General features: G+C 44.7%; 1 protein-coding gene across 1 annotated transcript in view; it reads right to left on the minus strand.

Annotated features, from left to right (window-relative positions):
- The window catches only part of BMP7 (bone morphogenetic protein 7), a 79,383-nt gene that overhangs the window by 14,392 nt on the left and 42,982 nt on the right, over positions 1–22,009 (minus strand). Inside the window, exon 3 of the mRNA XM_001510274.5 lies at positions 8,648–8,796. Coding sequence (XP_001510324.1) covers positions 8,648–8,796 — 149 coding nt within the window. The remainder of the gene's footprint in view (positions 1–8,647; positions 8,797–22,009) is intronic.

Consider the following 22,009-nt stretch of genomic DNA (forward strand, 5'->3'; position numbering starts at 1 on the left):
TTTTTCTGAAGTGAGTGGATAAAACAATCTGGCCAGGACGGTGTTTTAGCAATATTCTTCCCTCACTTGAAAATTGCAAAAACATCCCCGTAGAGAGTGTCTCCTTAGAGAGAGGATGAAAAATAGAGATTATCTACCACAGTGCTTAGCAAGTAAGTGCTTAATGCCATAATAATAATCATTATAGACAGACAGGTATATAGTCAAAACCTGGGAGAGAAACTATTCAAAAACTTGTGAAGATTCCATTTTGGGAATGTTGAGTTAGGGTTTCTTTTGTGGGCTCCTGGTGCAACACTCAGGCAGCGGCATTTTTCATTGTTTCAGAATACAACTCTCCTGTTTTTAGGACCGCGAACATCTAACTGCTCTGAACGAGGCCCACTCCACAAGGACTGTATGTTCTCCATTAAAATAATTGTGGAAAAAACCATTATTAATTCCAGTCATTTATTTCAATTTCTTCATATAGCCAAGGACCAAATGTCAAGTGAGAATGTGGTTATATTTGAAGCCATCTGCCGAGGCTTAATTAACCAATTACATTCTTGTCTCCAATGAAGTTGAGCCCCTTGCCACTTGAATCACTACGCACAGTTGTTTAATCTTGAAGACCCATTTCTTTGTTCTCTGTGTTACTGAGACAAACAGGATATGAAGCAATAAGTAATGGGCTATGGGAAGCTACAGTGTCAGTTGCTGTTTCTGTGTGCTGCTGTCAGAGGGGAGCGTATTACGTGGCTTCCCTTGTTAATGGGCCTCAGGCTAGTGAATCGCTTCACCGTTTCTCGCCTTGGTTGCTTCAGTTTATCCAAATTTTATATGAACGACAAATACCTATTTCAGGACACAGATTCCTATTTTTTCCAATTCTGATATGAGTCAGTGCTCAAGGTATCTGGACGAATACCAATGTTAACGTCCCCTCACGCAAAGAGGAAGTTCAACTTTGGGATAGATCTTCACCAGTTCACGTTTATGTCCATTTCTAGACTGTGAGCTTGTTGTGGGCAGGAATATTTCTATCTGTTGTTATATTGTACTCTCCCAAGTGCTTGTACAGTACTCTGCATAGTAAGTTCTCAATAAATACTATTGAATGAATGAATTTTGGAAAAGATGTCCCAGTTGGGTGGCAGACCCAGGGAGGGAGGGCACAGTTACGGGGGAAAATCGCCGGAGAAAGGGTGACGTGTCATGAGCGGTGAAGAGTGTTCTTTGGATCAGAGAGAGGGTGGCTGATGGATTCAAGCCTGGAGTCTATTCTACTGCGTCTTTCTAGACCTCATTCCCCCTTCTACTACAAAGGGAGCCAAACCACCTTGACAGTTTGCAAAGAACTTTGAAATCACAGGCCAATTGTAGTTACAGGTGAGATCAGGAGATAGCTGGGGGCAGGGAGGCAGCCGCCCCAGGTACAGCGGTGAAAGAGGGACTGATATGTCCTACACTCTGTCTATTCTCTACTTTCAGGGACTGTCCTTTATACGCTCCCTGCTCTGTGCTTCAGGTTCCCCCTAGTGCTGCGGAGGTGAAGTGGGGCAGCTTCCATTTTCAGTCACCGAGAAAAGGCAGCCTGGCTCCTGCCCCTTCACCACAGTTCTTGGCCCCTGTCCCTTCACCATGGTCTTTGGTCACTGCTGCTATTTTGGGGCCATTCAGAGCCGGAAGTTTTAGGTGTGAGAGCCCCCAGATCTGGAGACTTGTCCCAGGGTCTTTTGGGTACGGAAAGAAGGACCATGGGGCCAGAAGCCAGCCCCTCCTTCTGCCTGCTTTATCCTCTCCACTGCCTCTATGGTGAGGAAAGAGGTGTGATGGCTTTCTGCGAGGGGACACTGAGCAAGAGCCTTCTCATGGGCACAAAACTGTGCTGTTCCAATCCCAAATTAGATTATTCCAAGGTGTGCGCTTGGTGTTCCACCTCCTTAGAACCCAGATCCGTCTCTAAGATCAATTTACCCTTCCAAAATCAGAGCCCAAAGTATCACTCCTCAAAACACAACTGACAACCTCCTGAGAAAACAAGGCTGACCTTTAGGAATCAACACAGACCAACTGCAATTGTTTTGGTGAATCTGACTTCATGTTTAGTCCTGATTTTCTTTTCTCTGCCTCTATCTGTAGCAGGCTGGGCTGCTCTTCTTCATGCCAGACCCAAGGGTGAGGCTGCAAAGGCGGGCACCCCATCAATTCTTATAATAATCTGTGGAGAAGCAGGTTGCCAAACCCCTGGGATTTCTTCCAATTCCTCCCTTGGTGAGAATATTCAGACACGACTTCCCCTGAAGAGCCTGCATTATAAGGGGGGGGAGCCAGATTTTTCTCCTCGATCCCCTATCACCTAAATGCTTCTCCCCTTGCATTCTCCAGAGATGTGAGCTGTGGAGCTGGGCAGGTGTTCTTGAGCACTTAGGGATGAGCTTCAGATGGTCAGTCCAAAACCACTAAGGGATCAAAGTGGGACTCTTCCTGCCCATAAAGGATCCAGTCTCCTGAAGGAACTGAATTCTCACCCAGCACTTCAAATGTGGAAACCACACACCTATGTGCAAGTTGAGAATTCAGAGTGTCTACACACTAGGCTCAATGATGCTCTTTCGTCTCTCAGAGGCAGCCACCTAATTTATAGTATGTGGAGGCTGTAAACGGCCCTTCCATGCTTAACATATAATATAGAAAGAGAGAAATCTCCTATGAAGCTAAATAGGGTATCAATGGACCAGTGGGAAAGAGATGCTGCCTGCGTTATATTTTCTCATTGATGAAGGGGAAGGGAAATTCATTTCCATAACTGTTGCTCTTCCTTTCTTTTCCCCCACTCCAAAATAAATAAATACACATGGAGAAAAGGAAAAAAAAAAAACCAGATGCTCCTCCAGTATAATCTTCTAAAGAAACTGTAATTATACTGCAGCAACCCACTTGCCTCCTAATATATAACTATGTATTTCGTTTCCACGTTTTCAGATCATGTCCAATTTCAGGATGCTCATGATGGGATGGATTGACTATGGAGAATTTGATGGCCTTCCAGTCTTGTGGATCCAGTTGGGCAGGCTATTTTCTATTCCCAGGCCCATCTCTGTCTGCTGGGTTACCTGAACAAGTAATCTAACCTCTCTGAACTTCGATAATACTGCTTTCTCTCTTCTTCTTCTTTTTTTTTTTTGGTATTTGTTAAGCGCTTACTTTGTGCCAGCACTGTACTAGGTGCTGGAGTAGACACAGGCTAATCAGGTTGGACACGGTACACGTCCCACTTGAGGCTCACAATCTTAATCCCCTTTTACAAATGAGGGAACTGAGGCACAGAGAACTTAAGTGACTTGCTCAAAGTCACCCAGATGACAAATGGCAGAGCGAGGATTAGAACCCAAGTCATTCTGACTCCCAGGCCCGTGCTCTCTTCACTAGGCAACACTGCTTCTCCCCGCAGGAATTAATTAGCTACCGCTGGCCAAACGATTGACATTTTTTAGACAAGAAGCCCTCATTAGAATAAATTTTCTATCAGTATGGGTGAAACTGGGGCAAAACAAAAACCAAAGCACAAATCGATCAGGAGGCCTTCCTGTCTATATTGGTAATAATTACCATAATTGGGGTATTTGTTAAGCATTTACTATGTGCTGGGGTAGATACAAAATAATAGCTCTGACACAGTCTGAGGAGGGGAGAACAGTTATTGAATCCCCATTTTACTGATTAGGAAACTGAGGCACAGATAAGTTAAATAATAATTAATAATGACAACAATACTAATAATAATGGTATTCGTTAAGTGCTTACTACGTGCCAAGCACTGTACAAAGCTCTGGGGTGGATACAAGCGAACTGGGATGGACACACGTGAGGTTCACAGTCTCAATCCCCGTTCTACAGATGAAGTAACTGAGGCCCAGAGAAGTGAGAAGACTTACCCGAGGCCACACAGCAGACAAATGGCAGAACCATGATTAGAACCCATGACCTTCTGACTCCCAGGCCCGTGCTCTATCCACTACACCACTAGGCCACACTGCTTCCGCCCCACTGAGAAATGGGAATGAGAAAAGTGGGACAAGAGCCTGCTGTGCATAAAAACCTACCTTCTCATCCAAAAGGTAGGGAGACCTAGGAACAGGTAAGGCAACAGCAGGAGACGAAGAAGTAGTTCCATTTGTTTGGATTGAATCCACTTGTGAGGGAATCTACTTATGTTCAGCACCTCTATAGGGGAAGTGGAGAAATCCCACTAGTCTGCCAGCAAAGTGGCCACTGACGACACACGGCGAAATGGATAGAGCACGGGCCTGGGAGTCAGGAGGTCATGGGTTCCAATCCTGATCCACTACTTCTCTGTTGTGTGGCCTTGGGCAAGTCACTTCATTTCTCTGTGTTTCAGTTACCTCATCTATAAAATAGAGATTAAGATTGTGAGTCCTATGTGGGACGGGGACTGGGTCCAACCCTTTGCTTGTATCTACCCTGGTACTTATTATAGCGCCCGGCACATAGTAACTGCTTAACAAATACCATTATTATTATTATTATTAATAATAATATCAAAAATCAATCAGTGGCATTTATTAAGCACTTATTGTGCATGGAACACTGTACTAAGCAATTGGGAGAGTACAATACAACATAATTCTAGACTGTGAGTCCGTTGTTGGGTAGGGATTGTCTCTATCTGCTCCCAAATTGTACTTTCCAAGCGCTTAGTACAGTGGTCTGCCCTCAGTAAGTGCTCAACAAATACGATTGAATGAATGAATGAATACGTTCCCTGCCCATGACAAGTTTATAGTCTAGAGGGGAGGTGGAAAGGTTCTGTTTTGCTGAACCCACAGGGCAGGTGAGTGTCACTGTGGGGACCCACTGTTCCGGAGCTGTTGTTCCCCACCCATTTCCAGTAAGCAGGGGCACCACTTCTGAGTCATGGCACCGGATAAAATCAGCCAAAGTAGAGGAAGACTGTTGCTTAAAAATAAAAATATGGGACATAAAGGGGTCTGGTGCCATATTAGTATCAGACAGGGGATAGACCAGCTGAAAATCGGACATGTGGACACTCTACCTTCCCAAGGAGTCGCATGGGACTTGCTCAAATTCCAGCAGGATTTAGTGTCCTGTCCTACCTTGGAGTTTACTTTTTGATAGAGAAAAGCAACACTGTCACTGGACAAGTTGCCCTAGAACAAATCATTCCCCAAACCCAATTGTGGGCTTGGAATTAATTTCCCAGTCCTTTTAGAGAATTATCCAACCCAGATCCGCCAGTGGAATAAATCTACATTCTCCTTAGCTTTGGCTCAGAAAATCCCAATTAGGAACATTAATCCTGGCTTGTGCAACTTCTCTGCTAAAAGCAATACTTTCCTCTAGGATCGTGAGCCCTGGGATGGCCAGGGACTGTGTTCGATCTGATTATTTTGTACCTATCCCAGGGTTGAGCACAATGCTTGGCATCTATTAAGAGCTTAATAAATACAATACATGGGACAAAAAAAGAGTCACGGTGCCACAATCCCCGAGGTTCATCTGTTGAACATAAAAGACCTATATAATTAATAAGAGAAGTATGTCTGCTTATTTCCCATATGTACACAGGGTTAAAAACATAAATGCTATGTTTTTAATATTTTCTACACACCTGGTGTGTTTTTCAGGGAATGCAGGCAACGACAAAGAATAGATTCCTGGGCAACAGCCCATGAATTCACATCAGAAGATCCAGATGTCACCTATTCAGTTTCAGAGCTTCAATGCCAGAGGGTGCAGAGCTCTGGCTCTAGAACAGAGCTCTGCTCGTGGAGAGCCTGCGGTCAGTACTACGTAGTGACTGGTTGATCCGCGGGCTGACCAGAAGGCTAAGCACCGAGGGAGCTCCTTCCTATTTCTGGGCTTCGATTCCATCATCCGTGAGAGAGACCTTGAGTGACTGTCAGTGAAAGGCTTGGAGCCCCTCAGAAGAAAGGTGATTTATTATCACCATTATTAGGCAGAGACCTAATCATTTAACCAACTGAGCAATCAATCAATGGCATTTATTGAGTGCTTACTGCATGCAGAGCACTGTAGTTTGTAGACATGATCCCGTCTCAGAAGGAGCTTACAGTCTACAGAAGCAGCATGGCTCAGTGGAAAGAGTCCGGGCTTGGGAGTCAGAGGTCATGAATTCGAATCCCGGATCTGCCACTTGTCAGCTGTGTGACTGTGGGCAAGTCACAACTTCTCTGTGCCTCAGTTCCCTCATGTGGAAAATGGGGATTAACTGTGAGCCTCCCGTGGGACAACCTGATTACCCTGTATCTACCCCAGTGCTTAGAACAGTGCTCTGCACATAGTAAGCGCTTAACAAATACCAACATTATTATTATTATTACAGGAGGAACTTACAGTCTACAGGATTTAGAGACTGATCCAGCTAACTGAGGGTTCTAATTGATTCAACTGATCCAACTAACTGTCCTGGCTTCACTTTGACTTGACAGTCCATTTCCTCTCTACAAACATAGTGTGACCTGGGTTGTTTCTTATTTATTTATGTTCTGTTTTGTATAAGGTGTTCTCCCACCAAGCCTTGGAGTGGACTCTGTGGGGAAAAGAGGCATTTTAGGCTCAACTCCCTTGGACAGATCTCATCTCCCCAGCCTATTTTCCCTCCCTTCTGCATCACTCGTGCACTGGAATCTGAACCCACTTAACACTTAAGGTAGTCACACCAGCCCCTGCCCCCACAGCACTTATGTACATATCTTTACACTGGGCTACTTCCCCCATCCTGTAATTTACTTATTGTCTGTCTCCCCTACTAGATTGCAAGCTGCTTGAGAGTAGGGATCTCTGCTCCAGTAACTACCACTGATTGAATGACTGAATGAAAGATGTGAAAGCACAGTCAGCTCAATACATAAGGAATAATAATAATAATATTTATGGTATTATTTAAGGGCTGTGTGCCAGGCACTGTATTAAGCACTGGGGTGGATATAAGCAAATCAGGTTGGATACAGTCTCTGTTCCACATGGGGCTCACAATCTCAAACCCAATTTTACAGATGAGGTAACTGAGGCCCAGAGAAGTGAAGTGACTTACCCAAGGTCACAGAGCAGACAAGTAGCATAGCCGGGATTAGAACCCATGAACTTCTGATTCCCAGGCCTGTGCTCTATCCACTACACCATGCTGCTTGTTAGTCCCCAGTGATCCTTTATGAATAATAGCTGAGAGGTGCAAAGCAAAATCTCTCTGCTTGCTTAGAGTGAGCTACAGGATATTCACTCTCTGCCCTCCTGACCTTCAGCAATAGATTATTCAATCCACTGCTGCAGGATTATTAAAGCAGAAGAGGCAGGAGAAGCACTTTTCTCTCACCCAAGTCAACCAGATGTGTGGGGAAGAACCCAACTAGTGCTTTGGAGAGGAGCCAGCGCTGACGAACTAGCAGAGAACTCCCGACTGGCCGTGTCAAAGGCACCAGGGGCAGGGAGGGTAAGGAGGCCTGGAAAATAGAGGAATCATTTCCTCAGAATTACCAGGAAAGCACACAGACCATTTAGAACGGGGAAAAAAGGTCCCACAGCCCCAGCATTAGGCCAAATTCAGATACCCCGATGCCCGGCTGACTCCAGTGGCTTCTGCCAGAATGAACATTGCCCTTCCTTCTCCCGGTCCCAAGCCCAGAGGTCTCTGAACCAGCCTCCTCTGCCTTCCACTTTACCAGATCCATCCTCACTCTTGGGTGTCAGCCTGAAACCATTTTGCAGGCCCTGGAAAGAAACCCAGATAACTGTTCCAGACAAGAACGGTGGGATGAGCTCCGGCTGTGACTTAGAAGAAAAAAAAAATGGGATCAGGAGCTGCCCCGACTTAATTAGAAATATATTTTCTTGGGAGGAGTGTGGCTGATGCAACCCGCCCCACTTATGACCTACTCACAATGATCTCGGATCCAAGCCGGATCCAAAGAGCTCTCAGAGCACACACTTCTTTCCCTTTGCTGAAGGCATCGGGTACAAAGCTCTTCTTCGCAAAGAGGAGGCAGGAGCTAGAAAGTGACCTAATATCTGTTCACTTCCATGGGACTGTAAGGACCTTTTAAGAGATTGAATCTATTACCCAGAGTAATCGGTGCCACGTTCGTCTCTTCCTTTTGGAATCGCAATCCTCCTCAAGCCTCTGCTCGAGGGCCGCCCCCCACATTTCAGTTTGCTGCCCATCAGGCTGAAGCTGAGAATTACTGAAGGGACAGCGACTGGTGAGACTGGAGTCAAGAAGAGGACTGCCCAATCCTACCAGTCAGTCAGTCCCTCAAAATACTGACTGAGCACCAGTAACCCCAACGGCTTATACTTCAAATAATTCTTTCCATCTGCTAAAATCGCATGGTCAGTAGGGATAAAGTTCTCCTGTAACCCACCACAGCCAAAACAAACCTATATTCCTTCATTCCAGGGAAGAAGAAATGCACTGCTCTTTCAAAATGATGAATTTTTAAAAGTAGCTTGGGAAAATCTGCCCTTTTGAAGAAAACTCCAAGACCAAACATTCTCAGGAGATCCCACTTAAACACATGATTACTAACCGTGTTCAGACTAGTCTGAACTAGAGCTCTGCAGCAGAAATGGGTATTTGTGGCTGACATCGCTGTCTGGGACTTACCATCTATACTCTCCACGGAAAGCTGCAGGCCGAGATTGTGCTGTGGATTCACCACCCAGTGATTACTGGTGGCTGTAATATCAAACACCAACCAACCCTCTTCTGCAGCCCAGATTGTTCGACTGTCAAGCAGAAACAAATCTGGATCCCTGAAAAAAGAAATACAGGGCTATGCGTCACCTAGGGAAGAGTCTTTAAGGGGAAGAACAAAATCAATCATTTATCAGATCAGTTTATCAGGTCATTTATGACATGGGGAGGCTATAGCAGGGATGGAGCCAAGATGGATAAATGAAAACTCAGTGAATACACTCCAGTCCCTTTGGGGGCTTGGGGCCTATTCATACCAAACCAAAACTTGAGCAGGAGGAGAATGAGGTTCTGGGGCTGAGGATGCTGGGATTCTAGGCCCAGCTCTGCCAACTCCCATTACTTCAGCTCTCCATACTTACCTTTCTTAGATACAGTGTCTAAATAAGGATTTACTGATTTGGATTTGGGGATCCGTAGGTTACAGATACTTGGTCGGCTTAATGCCAACCTCTCTGAAATGCACGGCAGCAACCACAATGCTGATTTCCAATCTCTTTTCCCCTTTTTTTCTTACTCCCCTTGCAGATTATGGCCAAAATCTCTAAGCCTGTTGTACAGTGGACACTGCTTTAAACTGTCATCCACCAAATTCATAAGCAACAGAAATAATTTCTAAGAAGCCCAGAACACGCATCAAGCACTCTGCTCTCTAGTTGGATGAAAGGCAGAAGGGAACAAAAATGAACCCCCATCCGGCCTTTAGACTCCAGCAATGGACCAGAATGCGAGAATAGCAAAGATCTGAGAGGATGAATGGAAAGACCTAAATGTACTAAGGGATGAAGGGCTATTGTTCAGCCAGGCAGAAGACATTACACTTGGGTGGTGGTTCTGCAGCCTCTAAGTGGAAATGTTTACAAGAAAAAAGGGAAAATGTGACAGGCCCAATGTGAGATCCTTTCACATTCGGCAATAGAAAGATGACATCCTGGGGAGTAGCGCTATGGCTCTAGTCTAGCGAAACCCTGGCCAAGTGATCCTAAAACGTATTTTATTACAAACCATGAAACCAAGGGCCAGATTTGTCAGTGCAGCACTGACTCATCAGTGAACCAATACGAGTTCTGAGGTGGTGTTTTTTTGTTTTGATTTGGCTTAGTTTTCCTGTTTGCGCCTGATCATTTGACTGCAACAAACTTCAAAGGCCATCAAACTATATTTTTTATGGCATTTGTTAAGTGCTTACTAGGTGCCAGGCACTGTACTAAGCACTGGAATAGATGCAAGTTAATCTGGTTGGACACAGTCCATGTCCTATATGGGGGTCACAGTCTTAATCCCCATTTTACAGATGAGGTAACAGAGGCACAGGGAAATTCAGTGACTTGTCCAAGGTCACTCAGCAGGCAAGTGGCAGAGCTGGGATTAGAACCCAGGTCCTCTGACTCCCAGGCCCATGCTCTTTCCCTGAGGCCACACTGTTTCTGGTAGACATGATTGCTGTCCTCTATGATCTTCCATCCCACAAGACCACCACACTGCTTCTATTTGCTTCTCATACTCTAATCTGTAAGCGTATTTCTAGGCTGCAAACTCGTCTCTAGACTCAGGGTGTGGGCAGGGAACATGTCTGCCAGCTCTGTTGTAATGTATTCTCCCAGGTACTTAATATGGTGCTCTGTACATAGAAAGTGCTCAATAAATACCATTGATAATGATGATGATTTGAAAAAGGCCAGGACCATATTTGAGAGGGCCAGGACAGACTCAAGACTACATTTTCATTCATTCAATCCTATTATTGAGGGCTTACTGTGTGTAGAGCACTATACTAAGCGCTTGGAAGGAACAACTCAGCAAAAAAGAGAGACAATCCCTGCCCACACCGGGCTTACAGTCTAGAAGGGGGGAGACAGACATCAAAACAAGGAAACAGGTATAAAGATAAATAAATAGAATTATAGGTATATACACATCAAAACAAGTAAACAGGTATTAATATAAAATAGAATTATAGATATGTACATATATACACAATGCTGTGGGGTGGGGAGAGGGGGTAAAGCAAAGGAACGAGTCAGGGCAATGGGGGGGGGGGAGCGGGAAACTGAGGAAAAGGGGGGCTTAGTCTCCCAAGCATTTAGTACAGTACTCTACACATAATAAGCTCTCAATAAATACCATTGATGATGACAATGATCATTCATAAAGGGCTAAACTATTATGATGAATGCTTAGTACAGTGACTGGCACAGAGTAAGCGCTTAACAAATACCATAATTATTAAGATCATTGTCAGAAGAAAGATGGGAGGTCCGGAGAAGAGTAACTTTAATTTGAGTTTTTACTGACTGATGGCTGTTTGGGGAAATAAATCAGCAGTCTGAATGTTACACTGAAAAAATATTAAAAGACCGAAATTTCCACTGGTAATAGTCCAAGAGTCAAAAATTGGTGAAAACTATTACATGTGGATTAGAAAACTCCACCTCAAAAACATATCTTTTCATCTGGAAGACCCTGAAATGCTCAATCAGAGAGAGGAAGGAGAGTTCCAAAGTAAAAAGAACGACGGTAAGACAACCTTTTATGCCTGGAGAAGCTTCTTGTTAATGTTTGGGGCAGCTTGGAGACCAGGGGCAGAGAGAAGAAAAAAGGGTAAGATGATGGGAGAGGAAAAGTGTTGGGGGGGGGCGAGAAAGAAAGAGAAGAGGGAGGAAGAAGACTGGAGAAGGAGGAAAGATGCAGGAGGCTAAAAGAAGAAGAAAAAGGAGGGAACAGAGGAAAAATGAGGGGCAGGAGAAGAAGAAAGGATGGACAAAGCCCCACCATATCTGTCCCAATCTCAGCAAACTATGAAGGACCAAGGCGAATTCTCTCCAGGAAGGCCTCACATTCCCCAAGGCTGGCCTGAAACATCGAATGACTAAAGATCACTAATACCCCTCTGCTGGACAGGCTAGCGATTAACCTTTATAACCGTAGCTACATTCTCATTTTAAGGTGTGATGTGGTGGGAAATGGACTAGTAGCTAAGAAAGAGACCACACATATGGTCACGATATGCTTACAACATTTTCCAGGGTTGAATCTGCAGCTGTTTGCAAACACTCCCCACCCCACCCCCACCGCCCGCCAGATACATTTGCCTTTTCTTTTTATCTGATGTATTTTTTTGGATGTCCTGAGTTTGGGTGGCCTTTGGTTTTATGTGAGGATGTTGGATGACTGCACTGCTTGTCAGGGGAGACTGCTCTGGGCTTCCTAGTAAAGCAACACCACACCAAAATTTTTCTACAATTCCATACGTACACTGTTTTCTCCAAATATGAGTCATTTAAATAGCATAAACAACCCCAAGCTATTTGCAACTGCCAACATACAGCAGTTGGGGGGCGGAGGATGGGGTTTGGGGGGGGGGGGGGGGCTACTATGGGCCGGCACATGGGTTTGTGGCTGACTTCAGGAAGATGTGACTGAACAATCCCAGGTGAATAATCCCAGCCTTGGACACTGACTCACTTCAGCTGCATTTGGTTACAGCCTCATTTCAGTTATTGCACCGGGACCGGAGAGTGCCGGCTGAGGTCTCGGGACTCAGCTCTCCCGCCCTGTGGCCTTGGCCCTGAAACTTGGTCTCCAGAACAGGGACCTGCGGCAGGGGTGAGGAAGGGACGCGGAGCAAGTGAAGGAAGTGTGCACATCCCAGTTCAGCCGGGACCGTCCTGAAGTTTCAGGGTCTATTCAGCCTCCTGAAAGGGGTTCTTCGGGATACATCCGCGTCCCAAAAACTTAAGAAAAAAATCAGTCAGCTGAGCCGCACATGCCTTCCAGATGATGGAAGGGGACGTGGAGGGAGGGAGATGCACGTCCACGTCGACCTGAATCTCTCCCTCTCAGTTCAACCTGCCAGATCCGAACCCAGAGATTTCAAGGCCACTGGAGCCCAGGATCGTGGCCCTGCCCTCGGGATTATGAAATGGGAAGAGACAGGAGAAGCCCTTTCCCCTCACCCAAACCAGCAAGGTGTTCAGGGACAAGACTAACTAGTGCTTTGGGAGAGGAGCCAGCACTGACGCACCAGATAATCAGGTCAGACACAGTCCCTGTCCCACAGCTCACAGTCTAAATGAGAAGGAGAACAGGTATTGAATCTCCATTTTACAGCTGAGGACGCTCAGGCACACAGAAGTTTAGTGATTTGCCCAAGGTCACATAGCAGGCAAGTGGCAAGTCTACACAAAAGAAGGAAATTCAACAGTGATAAGTGTGAGGCAGTGGGGTCTAGTAGCTTGCGTGCAAGCACTGAGAGGAGAATTGGGTTCTAATCCTGACTCTGCCATTTGCCTGCTGCATAATCTTGGGCAAGGCACTTAACTTCTCTGTGCCGCGGGGTTTCTCATCTGTAAGGGGATTAAATACCTGTTTTCCCACTTCTTTAGAAGTATAAACCCCATATGGGACAGAGACTTTGTCTAATCTGATTATTTTGTAGTTACCGGAATGCTTAGCTTAGAGTAAGCACTTAACAACTACCACTACGATTACCCTGAAACTAGTCCTGCTACCAAAACCAGCAGAAGGGTCCCTGATCTCAGGGGAGCTTGCCCTTTTGGGGCCATAGGTCCTTTTGGCCTGCAGGTTAGAAGTGTCAGAGAAGGCAGATGAGTATTATGATTCTGCTTTTGCCCTTTTCTTCTTTTCCTCCCCATTTCCTTTTCCTTCTCCCTTTGTCTTCTTCCCCGTCCTTTGCTTTCCCTTTTCTTTTTAATGGCTTGTGTTAAGTGCTTACTATGGGTAGATCCAAGGTAATCTGGTTGGATGCAATACCTGTCCCGCATGGGGCTCACAGTCTAAGTAGGAGGGAGCACAGGTATTGAATTCCCATTTTACAGTTGAGGAAACTGAGGCACAGAAAAGTTAAGTGTCACACGGCAATTGGCAGAGCCAGGATTAGAACCCAGGTCTTCTGTCTCCCAGGCCTGTGCTTTTTCCACTAGGCCATGCTGCTCCTTTCTCTTTTTTCCATGTTCTCTTCACTCCCTGCCCTACCCATTTTAGCCCAGTCCTCCTTTCAACACCAGGTTTCTGGTCACCTTACATGGTCTCGGGTTACAGTGCCCCAGAAGTGGGGCCAGAATTGTCACTGCTAAGGTGAAACAAAGATGTCCCCGGTAGCAAGACCCTGAATTGCCTCTTCCAAATAAAGGGGTTTGCTCAGAGACACCCAAAATGTATCCAATGAAACATGGTCCCCGGAAAAGCTTGACCAAGTGCATCTTTGAAATCTGTGCAAAGTTGGGCTCCACACTGACTGGAAAAGTGTTTTCAGAGCTTCCTGTGACTTTGATGTCTCTGCCGCTCTCTAGATTTGGAGTGTTCTGGGGACCAAACACTGTGGTCGTGTGAACACTAGCCAAGATCCTCACTATATCTATTGCTCAGAAGGCCAGGAGGGATTCAACTTTCTGTGTGCCCACGAGCTAGAACTTAATCTCTGTGAGTCTCAGCTTCCTCAGGCATAAAACAAGTCTTGGAAAATCTGCCCCTTCTGCTCCCCTCAAAGGGCTGCAGGCAGGATTTGCATGATATCCTAAAAATAGAAACTGCAAAATCATTTTCATCCTTAGACACAGCGCAGCCTAGGACCAACATTTTAGTGCTTTTGCAAATTTTCAGTTTGCTGGATGCAAGTGAATTTTTCTTTAAGCAACTCTTCCCAACGCAATTCCAGCATTCTATTCAACTCCAAGGGCGAGAAAGACCTAGGTAGCAGCATCAGATTGTGTAACACCAATTTAAATGGTTGTGTAAGAAACTGAGGGGGAGCAGGAAATGGGGAGGAGTGAGAAGGTGTTCCTACTTCACTTCCAAATCCCTTAAATTTTAAACCAGTTCTCCATCCCACTAGTGGAGGCCAAGCCCAAGAGAGAGATGAGAACCCTTGAGGTACTCGCTGGTGGGCCATGGCAGGTGGTAGCCACCCAACCTCCATCCTGACCCCTGATTCATTCATTCACACCTGCTCTAAGGACTGGACCCTTCAGGCCTTCTTCCCTTTGCTCCTTGGTGGACTGCCATTGAAAATGACACTAAAAGCTGCATGTTAATTCCTGTGTCACAATCGCATAGAAAAGCAGGTCTTAATACATTTCCCAGGCTAAGATGATGCAATCTGTGAAACCAGACTCAAATGATACATATTGGGCGAGGATAGTGGGGGAAACTATACCATCGGCTGGAGATTCTCTAATGATGCAAACTGACAAACAGTGGGCCTGTGGGGGAAATGGATCAAAAGAAAGTGTAGAAGGTAATCATTGTAATTGTGGTATTTGCTAAGTGCTTTCGTGAGCCAAGCACTGTACTAAACACTGGGGTAGATAATGAGGCAAGGCACAGTCCTTGTTACACATGGGGCTCACAGACTAAGTGGGAGAGAAAACAGCTATTTTACCCCTATTTTTTTTTAGATGAGGAAACAGGGAAGTCAAATACCCTGCGCAAGGTCACACAGCAGACATATGCAGAGTCAGGATTAGAATCTTGGTCCTTTGCTCCCCACCAGACCCATGCTCTTTCCACTAGGCCACTCTGCTTCATCCATCCCATGCCCAGGACCTTGGATTATCCAATCTGGGTTTGCAAGGAGTAACCTTCCCTTCGGGGTAATGGAGTCCATTCTCTCTTGAACTGCACACCAGATTACGAGTATGCTAGAGAACCAGCATTTTGATTAGTTGACTCACACTTTCTTAACTTCCTGGTTTGACAGCATGGCCTAGGGGAAAGAACTTGGGACTCGGAGGCTTGGTTTCTTATCCCAGTTTGAGCTCATTGTGGGCAGGGAATGTGTCTGTTTATAGTTACATTGTACTCGCCCAAGAGCTTACTAGAGTGCTCTGCACACCGTGTAAGTGCTCAATAAATACAATTGACTGACTTGTGGGCAGGGAATGTCTCTACCAACTCTGTTGTATTCTCATAAGTGCTTAGTACAGTGCTCTGCACACAGTAAGCGCTCAATAAATAAGATTGAATGAATAAGTGCTCAATAAATACCATTGATTGACTGATTACATTAAAAGACCCTGGTGAGACAGAGACTGTCTGAAGTAATTATCTTGTATCTACCCCAGTGCCCTGGGCACCTAGAAAGTCCTCAGTAAATATCATAATGAAATAGCTGAACTGGTTCACTTCAGAGATGGTCTTACAAAGTCAAGGTCCTGGATACCAAAAACAACATCCCGCCTCCCAGAGCATATTAAAAAGGTCTTGGACTCTGTAACATCTGCACTTCAAAACGGCATAAGCGAGAAAATTAATTGGGGGAGGAGGGGGGATGAAATCCTTAAAAATAGCTTCGTTCTGTCCTGCCACAAACACGGCATGGTCCCTGATTGTTCCCTGATTCCACAGTTGTCTTTCTGTATAACCTCCTCCAAATAACTACCACATTAATTAGCATCAATTTCACTCTCCCAAGAACTCTGTGAACATTGCAGGTCATTAGAAAAGTGTTGGCGTCCCAGGATCAGAAGGAATTAGTGATCTGTGCAGGTCAGAGTATCTCATAAAGCTCTTCAGCTTTGTGGGGACAAATCAATTTACTCCTTGTTCGTTACACTTCATTTCTCCCAGTTTGTGCCTGCACTGATTTCCTTTCACAGCTCAGCTCATTTCAATTTTGGAGTCTTTCTTCGGACAAGGAATCATTCATATAAATTAGGCTCCCCTGCAAATTGCCTTACTATTTAATCACCTGGATAACTAGGGGTATAAGAAAATGAAAACCTTCTCAGTAAAGATTTCCAATTAGCATATCAATCTGATTAAGAAACCAGACACTCTCTTCTCTCCCAAAGTGAGCAGGGTCTACTCTTAAAATCTGCTGTTGCCTTTTTATTAGCTATGGAAGTTAGCACCAAGTCCTCGACTTAGGGTCTAAATGAAATAGAACTCTGATCTAGAAACAGGAATTAAAGGTATTATGCCATCAAACTATTACCATTTCACTACTGGTTCTACAGAAGTGTAATTGGGATCCCCTAGAAATAGATGGTTAGTGAGCAGACTGTAAGCCCGTCAAAGGGCAGGGACTGTCTCTGTTACCGATTTGTACATTCCAAGCGCTTAGTACAGTGCTCTGCACATAGTAAGCGCTCAATAAATACTATTGAATGAATGAATGAATTACAGACTATCCAGAGTAACATCAGTGCTCAGGATGATCATTCATTCATTCATTCATTCATTCACTCATTCAATTGTATTTATTGAGTGCTTACTTTGTGCAGAGCACTGTACTAAGCACTTGGGAGATTAAAATATAACAGCAAATAGACACATTCCCTGTCCACAACAAGGTTACAGTCTAGAATAACCTAGAATAAACGTAAAACAAATCCCAGCACAAACCACAAATAATAAAATTATAAATACAGTGTCAAACATTGTACTGGGGTAGATATAAGATAATCAAGTCAGGTATGATCCCTATCCTATATAGGGCTCAGGGTCTAATTGGGAGGGAGAACAGAAATTAAATAAAGACGAAGAAACTCAGGCATAGAGGAGAAACTCATCCAAGGTCACAGAGTGGGCAACTTGGCCACGATTAAAATCCAAGCCCACTGGCTCTCAGGTCCATCCTGTTTCCAATAAGCCATACTGCTTCTCACACTAATCACAACCACCTAGGGGAATGTATACTATATTTGGTTTTAAAATGAATAAATTGTATAAACCTCAGAGCAACTAGGAGATAAGATGCTTCCTAACCCCAAGGTACTATTTTGATTTAAAAATCTGCAAAGAACACATCATGTTACAGCAGGGCGATTTCATCCTATGAAAGAATGGCAAGCTGTATAAACAAGGAGACACACATAAGCTGGGAAAATACAGTTTGCCCAAATTACTGCTACTGGGACACAGATGAGGAGCAGCATGGTAAAAGCACAGGTCTGGAAGTCAGAGGACATGGGTTCTAATCCTGGCTCTGCCAACTGCATGCTATATGATGTTGGGGAAGTCATTTAACTGCTCTGGGTCTCTGTTTCCCTATCTGTAATATGGGGATTCAATGCCAGGTGTCCCCACTATTTAGACTGTGAGCCCCATGAGGGACGGGGACTGTCTCTGATCTGATTAACTTGTATCTACTTCAGCACTTAGAACAGCACTTGACACATAGAAGTTCTTAACAAACATAATTTTATCATTAATAATAATTAAGAAAATGGCTTGGGCATCACAAACTAAGGGGAGAATCACTGTCCACCTGAAGTGAGTGGTGTCCCAGAGTGATGGTTCCTTTGCTTGGTCCTGAACAATATCTTTAACAACAACCTGAATATGGAATTTGTGAGTTGGCACAATAAGTTTTCAGATGCCAGTCAACTGTGGAGTTGCTAGCACTTTTGAAAACATGAATTTAAAACTGGATAAACTGAAAGAATTATTATCATTATTGATGATAATAATAGTAATATTTGTGGTATTTGTTAAGCTCTTACTCTATACCAAGTATTGTACTGAGAACTTGGGTAGATAAGAGATAAACAGGTCAGACACAGTCCCTATCCTATCATGTGGCCCCATACAAGAAGGGGGAGAAAGAACAGTGTAATTAATATCCATTTTACAGATAAGAAAACTTTAAGCAGGGAGAAGTTAAGTGCTTTCTCAAAGGTCATACAGCAGGCAAGTGGCAATTCTACCAAATGGGATGAAATTCAATAGAGATGAGTGTGCTTAAGGAGCAAATTCAAATACACAAACGTAGTGTGGGGAAAGACTGGTGAGACACAAATAGAGCAGAAAAGAGCTTGGGTTCCATAGTCAACCACAAACTGAATATGAATGAGCAATGCAGAGCTATTATTTTAAAAGTCAGTGTGGTAATGAGATGAATTTACAAGAGTATGACATGTAAGGGCTGGAAAATAATTCTTCCGCTATACTTAATATTAGTTTTAGAACTTTATTAGAAGACTGTGTCCTAACACAATTTAACAAGGAGGTGGAGAAGCTATAAGCAAAACTTCCCATGTTTAGCCTGGAGAAGAGTGGGCCTAAAGGTGACCTAATCATTTCTTCGAAGTGTATAAAGTGTTTCCACAAGGATAATGAAAATGAGTTTTCTCCAAGTCCCCAGGTGACCAAAAAAGAGAAAACAGACTTCACTTTAAGCAGCAGAGAATTCTGATACATAAGACAGATAGAGGTAGCACCTATACAGTAAGAAAATGCTGAAACAGAATAGCCAGGTGGTTTCCATTGGAGACTCTTGGGGAGGACGGATGTGATCGAGGCCGTAAACCCCTTCAAATGTGGGCAGGGCTTGAGGGGTGGGTCCCACTGGAAGTGGTATTGCCATTTTGGCAGCTCCCCACAGCACGGCCCAATGGAAAGATCCCGGGGCTGGGAGTCAGAAGGACCCAGGTTTTAATCCCGGCTCTGCCACTTGTCCACTGCGTGATCCTGAGCAAGTCACTTCACTCACTTCTCTGTGCCTCGGTTCCCTCATCCGTAAAATGGGGATTAAGACCGTGATCCCCACGTGGGACAGGGACTGTGTCCAACAGATAATCTGTATCTACCCCAGTGCTTAGGACAGTGCTTGACACATAGCAAGCACTTAATAAATACCATCATCGTCATCATCAGCATTTCTCTAATTTGCTTGCTGTTCACATGCTGCAGCTCCCAGTCCAGCCCTCCCCAATCCCGATCCCTTGGGTCTTGCCAGGAAAAAGATCCTGCAAATCCAGAGAGTCCAGTGGGGCTCCTGGGGACCTGCTTTAGCCTGCTCCCACCTCCATTAGGCTCCAGGATCCAAATGGGCTTTTCCTGTCTTCCCAGGGCACCAGGGTAGACAGCTCCTCCCCCACTGAAGGCCAGAAAGAAGAGTTTTTTTGACTCCAGAAGCCAATGCTCCTCAAACACCCTACCCATCAAAGCTAAGTCACTCTTGAGCTCACAATGAAAAGTTGGCACTACTGGTTTCAATCTCTGGAGAACTTTATCAAAATAAAAGACAACCAGACATGGGTGGGTGGATGAACCATTCAACTGCCCGGGGATTGGACCAGATCATCACGGTCCTACTAGCTCTCATGCATGTGTTCTCACACCATAGATACTCACATAAGGCAGGGGTCACTTAGTTTATGAATAATGCACTGCCCAACCCCAAAAATCCATATTCTGCACAATTAGTCCTTCCATAATGCTTGCTTTCCCTGTATGTTTTAGATAGACCTCAAAGGAAGAATCTGGGGACAGTCTTCCAGCAGTGTGTGTCTGGATTTAACATGTCTTGGTCTTGTAGAGTAAATTGGGTACATATACACTGTGTCAGACAGCAACAAACGCCTCACACAGCATTCTGCAAGAAAACAGCCACCGAATTATAGGAGAACGGCTGGTATCTACACTTTCCTCTCCAATTACAGTCATTTAAATAGTGTAAACATCCTGAAAGTGTTTGCATTTTATAGGAAGGGGTGTTCTCAGTAAGCTGGGACTGAAGCATCCCAGTCTATGACTTATGTGAACTGTAGTGGGCTACAGTTGCAGGCTTGGCACGACTACCGCATCCGTGCAGATTGGGACATTTGTTCGCTATTAAGAAAACTGAGGAGGTTGAAGAGGGGTGTCTAATCAGGTTTTATTTCTCTTTTTATGGTATTAATTAAGTGCTTACTATGCCAGGCACTGAATTAAGCACTGGAGTAGATACATGATAATCAGGTTAGACACAGTTCCTGTCCCACATGGGGCTCATGGTCTTAATCCCCATTGTACAGGTGAGGAAACTGAGGTACAGAGAAATTAAGTGAATAGGTGAATAGCCCAAGGTCACGCAGCTGACAAGTGGCAGAACTAGAATTAGAATCCAGGTCCTCTGACTCCTAGGTCCATGATCTTTCCACTAGACCACACTGCTTCTCTTCTGTCGTGTTGCTGTAGATTCTGTCCCCAAAACTTGAACTTTCTCACCTGGACTCGGGGAAAGATCTCTTGTCTCTTGTATCATATGTATATGTATGATCTGGAGGGCCTACATTAACACACTTTGGGACCAGAGTTAGGCACTGGCACAGGGGTGGTTGAATCACGCTGAAAAAGATACCAAGTATGATCAGATAAGGCTGCATATAAAATCCAGTTGAAAGCCGTATGTATACACTGTGTGTGGGGGTGTTGGATTATTCATTCATTCATTCAATCATATTTAATAGATGATGCAGGGAATATTATTGGACAAACAAGGCAACTGTTTGGTCAGTTGAAAAATCTATATTACAGAAGAGGAAGGTCCAAAGAATCCCCTGCTAGGCATGTATAGAGTTGCACCTCTGTTCTCACAGATATACAGGTTATTTCTGTTTATTTGCAAGGAGAACAGATTTGCTCCTTAGGAGGGTGAGAAACAAAGTATTTGGAGAAAGGATTGATGGAACGGGCAAGTGAGTCAAGCGCAATTTACGTGGAATGTTTGTAAATTTGGGTGCGGAAGTGGGGGGAGCAGCAGTGGAGCAAAGAGGGGAAGGAAGGCCAGCTCAGGTTCACCCCTTTTCTCTCACCCACATTAGAGATGGCCTTTAGAATGGCAGCCCTGCTCAACTTGAGCAGGCCCAAATCAACTATCCTCAGGTGGTTCACCTCAGCTTTAAAGGTCTGGAACGGGATGACAGCTATCAACTGTGGGCTGAAACTTCTTCCCACCTTGCCGGTTGTCGTTCAACACATACTTTGCCCTCGAAAATACCAATTGGCTTCCTAGGGGCACTTAGGGTCCTCCCATTTCCCAAGTCCCCAGTTGTTGTTAACACTCTGATCCAAGACATCTCCCCTCGGATGACAAAGTGTTCCAGCTTCTCAGCTGTGGTCCCCTAAATGTTCATCAGGGGTGCCCTGGACACGCTCCTGCTGATTCTGTTCTCTTGCTAGGTACTCTGCCTCACTATGTGACTCTCCTGTGGTCTCCTGAGTATCTATCTACAAACAAACTCTGGGTCCTGAAAGAGCCTGGTCACCAAGAAGGAGGCACAAGAACGAGAGTTCAGGTTCCAAAACAACCAATAATGATAATGGTGGTATTTGTGAAGTGCTTACTCTGTGCCTTTAAGCACTGAACTAAATTCTGGGGTAGATGCAAGCTAAATCGGGTCAGACACAGCAGGAGCTGTGGACTTACATGGGACTTACAGTCTAAGTAGAAGGGAGAACAGATATTAAATCCCCATTTTACAGATGAGGAAACCAGGCACAGAGAAGTTAACTGATTTTTCCAAGGTAACAGAGTAGGCAAGTGGC

The sequence above is a fragment of the Ornithorhynchus anatinus genome, chromosome 8 (genome assembly GCF_004115215.2).
Source record: "Ornithorhynchus anatinus isolate Pmale09 chromosome 8, mOrnAna1.pri.v4, whole genome shotgun sequence".
NCBI classification, from domain to species: Eukaryota; Metazoa; Chordata; class Mammalia; order Monotremata; family Ornithorhynchidae; genus Ornithorhynchus; species Ornithorhynchus anatinus.